Source organism: Cucurbita pepo, chromosome 3, assembly GCF_057944985.1.
Source record: "Cucurbita pepo subsp. pepo isolate OVF chromosome 3, ASM5794498v1, whole genome shotgun sequence".
NCBI classification, from domain to species: Eukaryota; Viridiplantae; Streptophyta; class Magnoliopsida; order Cucurbitales; family Cucurbitaceae; genus Cucurbita; species Cucurbita pepo.
The window spans coordinates 18058243-18070837 of NC_141800.1; the positions used below are offsets into that span (position 1 = coordinate 18058243).

A 12595-nucleotide genomic window follows, 5' to 3' on the forward strand; every position below is an offset into this window, starting at 1 on the left:
TTTAATTTTATTATTGTTATTTTATTTTTATTTTTTTGTTAAATTAAGAGGCAACATTGTTGCATTGTGTGGTTTGATGATTAACTAGTTTGTTTCAATATATGGGTTTATGTTATATATTGTTCATAGTTTGGAGAGTACTTGTGAAATCAACGAGTATTGGATACTAATGTAAAGCAAAGTTTTAACTATGATTTGCTAAGTTACGGCAAAGCAATATGCTATTAAACGTATTTTTTCTACATCGTTTACATTTAGTGTTTAGTCTAGTTTGGCCGTCAGTATAATTTGACATCGTTTAGAAGGCACTCTAAATCAAAAGAGGAAAAACGAACCTTTCTCAAAAGTCAACTATAAATAAATGTGATACATTGAATCTAAATATAATTTATTTTTACCATCTAGAATGGAACTATATTAAAGTTAGTCGAAGATTTTAGCTTTCTTTCTTACAAAAACGTAATGTATCGTATTTTAAATCTATATCACGAATCCAAAAATCTATAAACGAAAAAATATATGAAGAAACTAAGAGAGTTTCGAGAGAGGAAAGCAACCACCGCACATCTAAACACGAAATACCATAAACATAGTTGTATGCTGTATATAGTTATTGTTTTAGATATTGAACCTTTGAAAGCTCACCATAATATTCTGCTAATTTGGAGAAGGGAAAAGGAATGTAGTCTGTGTTTTTTCTGCAGCCATTCATATGGACAAATAGTACAGAATAGTATAGGTTGAAAGCTACCACATTAGATGACACACTTCATAGCTTTGAGGCTGGAGACGACTTGGGCGCTCTCGCCTTCCGAATAACGCCTTCTTGAGTCAACGAGACGACGAGCTGCTCATTATTTGCACAATTCAGTTCCTGTCATAACAGATAGAGAAAGGAACATATGGTAGTTAGCTTCGTTACCTCGCCCTTTTGGTTGAACATCTCGCCCTTAATGAAACAGCGCGTGCTGTAGGCAGTAGGCGCGTGCATCTGTTCATGCTTCTGTTAGTATATTTAGAGCACAAACAAAACTTCATGAAATAAATACTTCATTCATTCTACTTACCACAAATAGCAGCCAGTCGTCAGCTCTTAAAGGTCGGTGAAACCACACCCTGAACAGAAATGGGAGGCATAAGTTTTGTTCTACATTTGTGGCAATGATAAAACCATGCGTATATATTTCTTACCCTCACAGCCAGCTCCCACTAATCATGGAAGAGGCATTACATATTAGGAATCACGATCCTCCACAATGGTATGATATTGTCCACTTTGAGCGGTCTTATGACTTTGCTTTGGACTTCCTCCAAAGGCCTCATACCAATGGAGATGTATTCTTTACTTATAAATCCATGATCATTCCCTAAATTAGCCAATATAGGACTCCCTCCCAACAATCCTCAACAATCCTCAACAATCCTTCCCTCGAACAAAGTACACTATAGAGCCTCCCCCGAGGTCTATGGAGTCCTCGAACAAAGTACACCCTTTATTCGATATGTGAGTCACTTTTGATTACACCTTCGAGGCTCACAACTTCTTTGTTCGACATTTGAAGATTCTATTGACCTAAGTTAAGGGCAAGACTCTGATATCATGTTGGGAATCACAACCCTCTACAATGGTATGATATTGTCTACTTTGAGCATAAGCTCTCATGGCTTTGCTTTGGGCTTCCCCAAAATGCTTCGTACCAATGGAGATGTATTCCTTCCTTACTTATAAACTCATGACCATTCCCTAAATTAGCCAGTGTGGGACTCCCTCTCAATAATCATCAACCTTACATTCTTACCTTCCAAGAACTAGTTCTAAAAGCCCATAAGGACTTCACATTATTGACTATACAAAAAATAATTGCACTTGTTTTTCCTTGGATCCCCCTTATATTGTTTCATTTTTCTTCAATAAAAGTTGGTTGTTTATTTTCTTGTGAATTGACTGTCAGCAACTGAAAGTAAAAGAATTGAAAATAATATCGTTGAAGTACTTACGAGTGATCCAAGCTCACGGAAGTTGCCCTCAAACCCTTCCTACGATGGGGATTCAAGCCTGCTGAAAGAAACATCAGATCAGAAGTGTATGCTACTACACACCTGCACAGAGCAATATGAATAAAACATCATTTTCTGCGTATTTCAAGCAAGGATTTCCTAGACTAAAATTTTTTTTTAGTCTCCTTTCAAATCTCTCATTTATAGAGGTAAGAAATGTGCACTCAGATAATGGCAATAAGAGAGAAGAACTATGTCGAAAGTTCTCACTTAATCTTCACATCAAAAAGGTTTTCAAAACTAAAAGCCATTAAGCCGCTTACCTGTGCAAGGCTTGATCATCTGATAGTGTTCCTTTTGCTCTAAACCAATACTTCAAACTGCAACATAGTTCAAGACAGTTCTATAAATCCAATGTACCAACGGCATATGAGAAATATACTATTATTAACTGAGATGAGAAGTGTAACCAGGTTACCTGGGAGGAGATTTGGTCTGGTCCGTTGCATTATTAGGCTCACAAAATCGTAGATCAATTGGCCAAGGAATAAACGTCTTGGAAGCTATCTTGTTACGGTAAGTCCTGATATAACCAATAGTTCTTGTGAACTGTTTCTACGATAGACTAATTCTTATCCAAAATGACATTATCAGCAGTTACACACTTAATATGAGTCAATGGACCAAGTACGCCTCCATATCCATCATGTAAACGCATCTTTGTTATTATTTTTTGCAAAACAAACATTTAATATAAGTCTATCACCGAGTAAGTCTCCATATCCACCTTGTAATCACCCTACCAGAAGAAATTCAAAACTTCTGCAATTGATGCTTTTCAATTACAAACTTTATATAAAATGGAAATTCCAGAGGAATACCGTAGCTGATTCTATTAGTAAACCAACTAGACCTGATTTCACCAAAATTTAAATGACTTAATACATCCAGGGCACGGCATGACCTAATCTATATCAAATATCGGAATAAAGGTTTCTGTTATTCGAGCACATAAAGCTACCATAAAAATGAACAGAACCAATGGAAGAGCTACTTCTTCGCAGGAAGAACAAGCAAGAATTCATCAACTAACTTGCATGATCAGAAAGCTCATACAAAGAAAATCTAAAATGGACTACAGAAAAATCTTACCTAGGAAGAGATGGATTTGTAAGGCGTCTCTTACGCAAGTCTTCCATTGATACAAGCTGTAATATAATCAATATTAATATCCAAATAGAAATTCTCTGGTGGAAATTATCTTACACACAGTTAGCAAAATTTTAGTCACCTTATCTGGAGATGGCACAGGTGGCATTTTTGGTATCTGGTGGTCGAAGCCTTCTTCTTCTTTCTGCAAATAAACCGTTGCAGTCTTGGCAATCAAAGTATTGTAGTGAAAACTAAAGAAATGTCAAACAATGTAGAATTTTTCTCTCATTACTTAATTTCCTAAGATCCATCAAATTCAAAATTTGGATGGAATTATTCTGGGATAGTTTTCATGCTATGTTGGAATTCATTTGGAGTTCCCCACAGATAATTAAGACTGTTGCTCAAAATTGGCCATATTGACTTCTACAAAAGCTCTTGCAGTTATTCTATAACTTTTGTTATTTGCATAAACGATTTATTATCTAGGAGTCCTTCGTGTTCATTCAAAGTTGTGATAGCGAATTTCGAAGGTGTTTGGAAAATTTACTAGCTTGGAAGATCGTTCCAATAATTCTACCATACATATCTTCATCCTGCAAGCCTATATCATAATGGTAATTTAAAAAAAAAAAAAAAAAAAAAAAAAACCACCCAAAAGTGCACAGATTGCTAATTACTTGAAATGAAGCGAGCAATGTAAAAATGATATTTCCTTTCTGTATTGCATCCACTTTCCGGGTAGAAAAGCTGTTTCCATCACGCATACGGTGAACTTGATATATTATCGGCACTACAAATGCAAAGAATGAATGGTTATCGTCCTTTTTCAACTTCAAAGTTATATTTACAGTCTAATTTAAGATTGCTCTATTTTTCTCACCCTATCTGAAGTATGTCAATTAGATACGGAAAGTGTCCCATAGTTAATTTATTCATGAAAAGTCCTGCTCTCCATGTGGAAGATGTATTGGTGCGAATTTCCTATGGTGACACACAGTTATGCAGTTGGGTTCTAAACTGCAGAAGGTACTAAACTATCGGTATATACTTCACGCACACTTCAATCTATAATCAGAAAGGCAATAATCATAGAAGCGTATAAAACCAAGGGTTCAAGTCAGTGTTGAAAAATCCAAAAGGTAAGAGGAAACCAGCTTGCACAGCTTTGGACAAATCACTAAATGTGACACAGAAATTTATCCTTGGATGAAAAAACACTTTATCCTGAAATCTCCCCATACTACAATTTTATGTGACGGTAAGGTATTCTCTAGCAAATTGCCACCACCGTGCAAATTAATTTAATTGAAAGTGAATTATCATCAAACGAAAATGATGAAGATAGGAAACAAATGTGTGTAAGCACGCAAAGATATTACCATGGGCTTAGATATTACAACTGGGTGTCTGTTATCTGAGAAATAAAAGCATTCAGATCCAGCATAAATAATCATACTTACTATCACAATCCCCAAACAGAAGAAAATATGCATGCAAACTATGAACAAACTTGAGAGAATCAACAGTTTTTGACGCTGCTGCCAGTGCCTGTAATATGTATGAATTAGAAGTGAATTTCTGTGTATCAAGAAGCATTAACAATATTCCTATAGTTTTTAAGCCAACATTTATCAAGTAGTTTATTAATGTGAATACAAGTAGCCAAAATGAGCATAGCTCAACTATAATTAACCTATATTCCTTTCCTTGAGGTTGGATGTTCAAAGCCCCGTATCCCAAATTCGTGGTACTCAAGAAAAAAAAAACACATTAATACAAGCAACAGATCTTGAGACATGCATAGGCTGCTAAATCAGTAGAGACGTAAAAAAAAATGGATATTTCCCTCAAACCTTTTATACTTAGAAAATATGCTGTTATGATTGGCAAACATAAAAACAAAGTACAATATCAAGGGTATGCGATAAAGCACCAGATTGAAATCAGAAAGAAAATTTTTGAACTGCACTTAAGATTAATTGATTCACCTGTCAACTACATTGAACATTTGACAATGCAAAATCCCAACCTATCCAGGACCCTATACTTTGAATTCTATAAAACAATCACTCTAAAAGCTATCGATAGTGCTTTATGACGAAAGAAGAAATAAAAATGATGGTGCAAAATCAGGGAATATATATATGTATACCTGACCAACTAGCTGCCCACCAAAAACCTTTCCAAATTTTGGAGCCTCGGGTAAAGTAATCCCTTGGAATGTATTCGCCTCCAAAGAATCCAAAAATAAGGAAGAAATAGAAGCAACAATTTTAGGAAGCTTATAGGCAAAGAAAACAATAGAATCAACTTTATTGTAGTTCTATGATTCAACGGGAACAAGTCAACCACAATTTTTCTCATAGTTTTCCTTTCAGTAAGTGTAAATCTATGATTCAACAGGAACAAGGAAACACTCTCATTCTCAGTTTAAGTAGAACGAAATTTATTGATCTTCTTTTTATGCAGTAATATTCCAAAGGAGGTGATATATAAAAATAAAACGACCTTTGATATTTCAATAACATTCAAAATGTTTCTACTAATGAATTAAAAATAATCTTTAGTTTAATTAAATAATTAGATTCATGGCAGTTGGGAATGTGGGCACTACTTGCGAAAAGTAAAATCGTATTCAAGAAAAAACATACTTCCAGAGGCTCTAACTGCAGTATTTTCTCAACAACTGCAAATGTATCACGAGTTCTGTCAGCATTCCAGATGGACATTGGATTTAACAATGAATAATGTTCTCGAGGTAGGACCAAACATGTTAGCTGCCACAAACAGAAGCACATAGGTAGGTAAACTATGTAGATAGCATAACATCAAGAGCAATGCATTTTGCTTGTAAAAGAAAAAAAATGGAAGGCCTAGACGACCTACCTTAGACAAAGCAACTATATCAGGTTCCTGTACAGATCTTGAGGTTCCTGCAAAAGCAGTTGATTTCATTTCTAGTTTCCAGGCTCATCACCAGAATTGCATATAGCAGGCAAAATCCACAGGTTGTTTTCTCAGCCCGAGATGAGAATATAGTTGTAAGTGTACATCAAATTAAACACATAACATAGCATATACAGATGGGTACATTAATGAAATCCATCACTCATTTGTTATCATCTCAAAGGAGAAAGACTATACGGCAAAGAATGGACACAAGAGAACAATCTAATGGAAGCACCAAAAGGTGAAGATTAGGAAAACAGCCCAAGCCCAAGCCCACCGCTCACAGATATTGTCTACTTTGGTCTGTTACATATCGCGTCAGCCTCACATTTTAAAACGCATCGGTTAGGCAGAGGTTTCCATACTCTTATAAGAAATGCTCCATTCTTCTCTCTAACCGGTGTGGGATCTCACAATCCACCCCAACGTTCTTGCTGGCACACCTCTCGGTGTCTAGCTTGATACCATTTGTAAGACACCAAACTCAACGCTAACAGATAGTGTCTGTTTGGCCCGTTACGTATCGCCGTCAGCCTCAAGATTTTAAAACGCTTTGTTAGGGAGAGGTTTCCACACCCTTATAAGGAATACTTCGTTCCTCTCTCCAACCGATATGGGATCTCACCGGTAATCTGGTATGATCCAATACTAGGTTATGAAGACTTTCTACAAATGATTGCTATTCGGAAAAGTGTGGAGAATACGATGAGTTGAATAACAAAGCAGAAATTTTAAGGAAACTTCCTGTTTAATAAATTTGACAGAAGTTGATCTCACAATAGTGCATAAAAATGATAAAATACTGAAAATATATTTACCACTATCAAAATAGTCATAACGCTTTAACTGAAATTCTGGACGATTTTCTCCATCTGCATCACCGCAACCATGTACTTCGGCCTGTAAACCATAAGAGAAGCTTTTTCAAGACCAACTAAACTTTCAACAACTGCAAAATTCCGAAGAAGATTACCTCTCCCTCCCATATGAAATAGATTCCAGCTCCTGTTTCACCCTCAGGAAGAACGTAATCTCCGCTCTCTGAAAAGACAATGTCAAATTAAAATTATCATATTACAACTGCTACGCTAGCTAATGAATTTGAAGTTACAATAGCCTCCACACCAATTTCTTGTCCAATGTAATCGCCATAAAAAAAAAAAACTCAAGTTTTCAGTTAATGAAGCATTTAAACTTTGAATATACTATCACACTGCTGTGAGTTCGATTGTTTCCAACAATTTTCATCAGACAGGAAAGAGAAACGAAGACTTCAAAGATAAATCACACATCGGTCACTACATACTCAATGGATCGAGTGGAAGAGAAAAATATTGATTCATTTCATCAGCTGATTACATATTATGATAGACCAAAAGTTATAAACGCATTGTGGAAAATCAAAGTTACCGTAGTGCTTGACGACGGCCACTTCAGCCACTGCCCTTAGAGACGAACTAGGCAGCTTCTGTAGCAGCGGAACACATCCAAGAAACTCAATCACTGCAAAATCAAATTAAGAACATCGAAATTGCGCGCGACGGAACAAAAGTGAAGTGAAAACAAAAAAAAACAAAAAAAAAAAAAAAAAATCTTGATTCCGATTACAGTTCGGCGCACCTGATTGTAGGTTCATGGTGCTCGAAACAGAATCGGCTCTTAGTTCAATAGTAGATAACAGAAAACGAATCAGTTCGGAGTATAACTGTTGGATGAAGATGATCAACGGAATTATGAATTCCTCCGGGCTAGTTCATCAAACATGTTGTAAGTACTTAATATAATAAACAATTTCTTTCTTTTTTTTCTTGACCAATCAAATTCACAAAAAAAACAAAAATATGAAATTATACCCAAAAAAGAAAAAAAAAAATTGAGTTAATTTGGTTGAAGATTGAAATATTTGGACTCACATATATATCATATTTATCTTAAATATTAAATATGTATCACTAATTAATAATTATTGGATAATTAGATTAAATTGTGAAATCAACCAAATTTCACTTTTCAAAATTGAAAATAATTGATGTAATTGTTGGATGAAAGTCCGAGCTAATTTAAGGAATGATCATGAGTTTATAATCATTGAATACTATCTCTATTGGTGTGAGGCTTTGCCGAGAAGCCCAAAGCAAAATCATAAGAGATTATGCTTAAAGTGGACAATATCATACCATTGTGGAGAGTCGTGTTCATCCAACATAATATCAGAGCCATGCCCTGTGGACAATATCATACTATTGTGGAGAGTCGTGTTCATCTGACATGGTATCAGAGCCATGCCCTGTGGACAATATCATACAATTTGTGGAGAGTTGTGTTCATCTAACATGATATCAGAGTCATGCCCTATAGATAATATCATACCATTGTGGAGAGTCGTGTTCATCCAACATGATATCAGAGCCATGCCCTGTGGACAATATCATACTATTGTGGAGAGTCGTGTTCATCTGACATGGTATCAGAGCCATGCCCTGTGGACAATATCATACCATTTGTGGAGAGTTGTGTTCATCTAACATGATATTAGAGTCATGCCCTATAGATAATATCATACCATTGTGGAGAGTCGTGTTCATCTAACATGATATCAGAGTCATGCCCTATAGATAATATCATACCATTGTGGAGAGTCGTGTTCATCTAACATGGTATCAGAATCATGCTCTAAACTTAGTCATGTCAATAGAACCCTCACAAACGACTTGATAAAGGGGAAGTATCAGATCAGATGAAAGTCAATAACAGTGCATTAATTGGGATCCAATAATCGAGGCAATGCATGGAGGAGTAAACAAAACAACATACCTTATAAGGACGTTGTGCCACTTAGGCATGCGTAAAAAATGGTTGGTATGATACTCCGCACGTGCCAATATAGACACATATTTATTTTATGAATCTTTTTTTTCAATAATATTTAAATAAATAAAAGTTGTATAATACTAAAAAATAAAAGTTGATCGTAGATTTTAATTCTATATTTAAATAAACAATAAATATATATTAATCACAATAAATAAATGGAAGCTTTTTATATTAATATTTTACTTGGATTAAAAATAAAGATTTAAATCAATATCTTAGATTAATTTAAAAAAAAAATTATTATTAGCAGAGCTGTAACTTTCCGAGAAGCTGCAGACATGGTTGGAATGCGATGCGAGGTTAACTCTCTTCTTCTCACTCTCTGGATTCCGCTGGTTTTGCATTTCATTCTGTCGGAACAATCCTCAAGCTTTTGTCAATGGAACGAACATTTGGTATTGATTTATGTTGTGCTTTTCGGGATGTGCACGCAACCTGTTTGTCAAAAGTCCCAAGAGAAAAATTTATACGATGCGTCCTATGATCGATGCTTCTTCAACCAAGAAAACAGCGTATTGCGGAGACCTAGTTAAATTTCATGCTCTACTAGAGGACGTAATATCTTTGACGTCTAAAATCACTGATTTTGGTAAGAACAGGACAGCTAGAATCTGTTTTTGCCTTCTTCAAGATGATGCTCGCAAATGGGCTCAGGCCAAATCATTTGATGGTGCTGAGCGTAATAAGAGCTATTGATGTGTTAAGCTGGGATTCAATGATTGAAGGTGGTGCATGGAGGAGTGATCCAAATGGGTTTTGTGTTAGAAGTAGCAGGATTTCGTTAGCCGTTCTTGGGTTTTATACAATGCGTGGAGTGCCATGATCATGGCATTCTTGAAATATGGTCAGCATAGTGAAGCTTTGGATCTTTTCAGAGCCCAGAGGGATACACAGTCAGGGAGCTCAGCTAAACATGTAAGCATTGTAAGAATTCTACCTGCTTGTGCTGATTTTTGTGTTTTTGTGAGATATCACGTCGGTTGGAGAGAGTAACGAAACATTCCTTATAAGGGTGTGGAAACCTCTCCCTTTTAAAAACGTGAGGCTGACAGCGATATGTAACGGGCCAAAGTGGACAATATCTACTAATGGTGGGCTTGGACTATTACAAATGGTATCATAGCCATACACCAAGCAGTGTGCCAGACGCTGGACTCCTAAGGGAGTGGATTATGAGATCCCACATCGGTTGGAGAGGGGAACGAAGCATTCCTTAGAAAAGTGTGGAAATTTATCCATAACGGATGAATTTTAAAAACATTGAGAAGAAGCCTAACCGGGGAAGCCCAAAGGGTAAGCCCAAAAAGAATAATATTTACTAATGGTGGACTTGAGATGTTACTTACGGTTCTATCTTTGGGTAACGAGATACATGTGTTTTCAATGGGAATGGATTTCTATTATAAGGTTAACATCTAGAACTCGCTCATGGATATGTATTTAAAATGTAGAAATTTTGAGGCATCAATTAGATCTTTGAAGTCGTTGGCAGGAGAATTATCTCGTGGATCGAATATCCCAAGGCAAGAACACTTGTTTTAGATTTGAATCACTTCACAAGCAAGATCGATCCTATCAAGCTTGAATGATTCAACCTAAACTACATAGAATTGCACAAAAACTTAGCTATTGACTAAAGAAAAAGGTAAAGGTAAGAACACATAGCCCGAGTGATGGAATCACTCCGATGAACTTTTCTAGGCATCAATTAGAGCTTACTTTGCTTTATTCCAGTTGGAACTGTGCTCAGTGTGGATTGGAAAAGGAAGGTTGCTTTTCATTTCCATGTCAAGAATCCAATTGAAAAACTGATGGATGCAGGGAAATTTATCAGGTAACTCATACAGCTGAGTAGTAACTTCAACGCATCCATGTTATTGATGATCATTGAATTCCATTAAATGTTCTGAGTTATCTTGAATTTCAATGGAATTGATGGTCTTGGTAGTTTTTTATTTACTTGAAACATCACCACTCCATAACATAACCTATCTATTTATGCTCTTGCTACTTCAACTTATCCAATACGTAAAATTCATGAAGGGTGGGATTCTTGAAGTGTTTCTTGTCAATGCCAGAGACATCAAACACACCAATCTGTTTGGTATTATCTTCTCTTATAGACTTGTTCTTAATGTTAACGCGGGTTGAGCCTCAACCCGAGAAGTACTTTTTGTCCGTTTAGAGCATTTTTTTTTTTAGTTTAACAATTGTAATAGTGGGATTGATTTGTTGACCTTTGAAATGATTATTAGCGTCTTATTCATATGCTCAGATTTGCTTCTCGTTTTAGGTTCCCGGGCATATTATGTGATGGTAGAATGTGGAAATCATGAACATAGAACAAAAGTATCATCAGGTTGGCTCACTATGTTCTGTGGCATATTTGTTGACCTTTTCTCGTATGGTAATTTGTAATGCTTCCATGGTCAGGGCTTTCACTATGTTCTGTGGACACAGGTAAACATGAGAAGGTTTGTTGGAATGAGAAGTTTTCATTCGAACTCCCTTCATCTGATTGGAAGAACATAACTCATATCAAATTCAGAATCATGCAAACAAAATTTCTGAGCAATGAATCTGTTGGTGCAATAGTGTATGAATCTTTCATGCTTCTGCTTATTTCTTTGAGCAAAAATTTTCTCCATGTTTTACATATTTCGACACGAAAATAGCAGAATCTACCTTGGTGGAATAATTTCAGAGGGATACGAAAGAGGATTCATAGAAGTTCGGCCAGCTCCATACAACGTCGTGCTCGAGGAGGACGACACTTACAAAGGAGAAATAAAGATAGGATTCAAATTTTTCACCAAAGTAAGATTTATATACAAAATTTCATTATATCCATCAGAATAGTTTTTCTTGTAAGTTACTGCAATCTCTACACTTCTTCAGGAAGAAATAGTTCAGATGGAAGCAAGAGAGTTCATTGCAGATGTGAAGCAGGAAAGGAAACCGATCTACGGCAAGGTTATGAACTTGTGGACAAATGTATGGTTAAAGTTATTGTGCCTCTTTGGCTACAAGAATTTTTCCAGTGGTCGAAAACAACAGTGAACTCATGATATTATGTCGGGTCGAAAACAACATTTTCGGTTTCTATTTGAGTTTTCTTCTTCGTAATAAAAAAGATGTCTGATGGATCATATTGCATTCAAAGAGTTGTTACGGTTCTCCTATCAACACTATAGGGGCGAGAGGTTAAACATCGACCACTTTACAATGATACTCTATCCACTAATCGGTACTCAAATTAGAACAGACAAGCAATATCAATAAGATATATTACTTGTATCATAAGACACTGATATTTGGTTGTTGGAGGATGAAAGTCCCACATGGCTAATTTAGGGAATGGTGATGAAAGTCTGGCTTATTTAGGAACGAAAGGAATGATCATGTGTATGTGTCTATAATCAAATAATACTCTGTGGTCTTTTTGGAGAAGCTCAAAGCAAATCCGCGAGAGTTTATACTCAAAGTGGACAATATCATACCATTGTGTGGAGAGTCGTGTTTATCTAACATAATATCAAAGCTAATCATGGTAACCTTCCTTGAAGGCTGATCATGGGTTTATAATCAAATAATACTCTCTCCATTGGTGTGAGACTTT

The 12595-nt window shown here is 35.9% G+C and overlaps 2 protein-coding genes across 28 annotated transcripts; one reads left to right on the forward strand and one right to left on the reverse strand.

The window, feature by feature from the left end:
- Positions 1-566: 566 nt before the first annotated feature.
- LOC111791647 (acyl-CoA hydrolase 2) lies at positions 567-7880 on the reverse strand. Its single transcript, XM_023673053.2, has 17 exons — positions 7723-7880; positions 7513-7605; positions 7076-7143; positions 6921-7002; positions 6040-6086; positions 5805-5930; positions 5306-5383; positions 4614-4701; positions 3831-3943; positions 3290-3352; positions 3151-3206; positions 2477-2581; positions 2322-2378; positions 1999-2100; positions 1068-1116; positions 923-991; positions 567-847 (listed from the first exon to the last, which is right to left on the reverse strand). The coding sequence occupies exons 1-17, from the start codon at positions 7736-7738 to the stop codon at positions 770-772; spliced, it is 1290 nt and encodes a 429-aa protein (XP_023528821.2). The 5' UTR covers positions 7739-7880; the 3' UTR covers positions 567-769.
- A 1312-nt stretch (positions 7881-9192) lies between these two features.
- LOC111791648 (Calcium-dependent lipid-binding (CaLB domain) family protein) lies at positions 9193-12138 on the forward strand. 27 transcript variants are annotated; one of them, XM_087121927.1, is made up of 6 exons: positions 9193-10627; positions 10711-11080; positions 11270-11335; positions 11410-11572; positions 11652-11793; positions 11875-12138. In XM_087121927.1, the coding sequence occupies exons 2-6, from the start codon at positions 10903-10905 to the stop codon at positions 12034-12036; spliced, it is 711 nt and encodes a 236-aa protein (XP_086978053.1). In that variant the 5' UTR covers positions 9193-10627; positions 10711-10902; the 3' UTR covers positions 12037-12138. The 27 variants fall into 27 exon arrangements, with proteins under 27 accessions (XP_086978053.1, XP_086978054.1, XP_086978055.1 ...); XM_087121928.1 differs by having other exon boundaries at positions 9193-10621; XM_087121929.1 differs by having other exon boundaries at positions 9193-9900; positions 10428-11080.
- Positions 12139-12595: the final 457 nt, after the last annotated feature.

Coding starts and splice junctions, on each gene's coding strand:
- LOC111791647 (XM_023673053.2), bottom strand. Junction 5,384..5,804: donor TGCAGTTAGAGCCTCTGGAA/GTATGTTTTTTC, acceptor GATTCTTTGGAG/GCGAATACATTCCAAGGGAT. Junction 2,379..2,476: donor CAGACCAAATCTCCTCCCAG/GTAACCTGGTTA, acceptor ACTATGTTGCAG/TTTGAAGTATTGGTTTAGAG.
- LOC111791648 (XM_087121926.1), top strand. CDS start 10,903: ATGGAATTGATGGTCTTGGTAGTTTTTTATTTACTTGAAACATCACCA. Junction 11,081..11,269: donor CAAACACACCAATCTGTTTG/GTATTATCTTCT, acceptor TTCTCGTTTTAG/GTTCCCGGGCATATTATGTG. Junction 11,336..11,409: donor TAGAACAAAAGTATCATCAG/GTTGGCTCACTA, acceptor TTCCATGGTCAG/GGCTTTCACTATGTTCTGTG.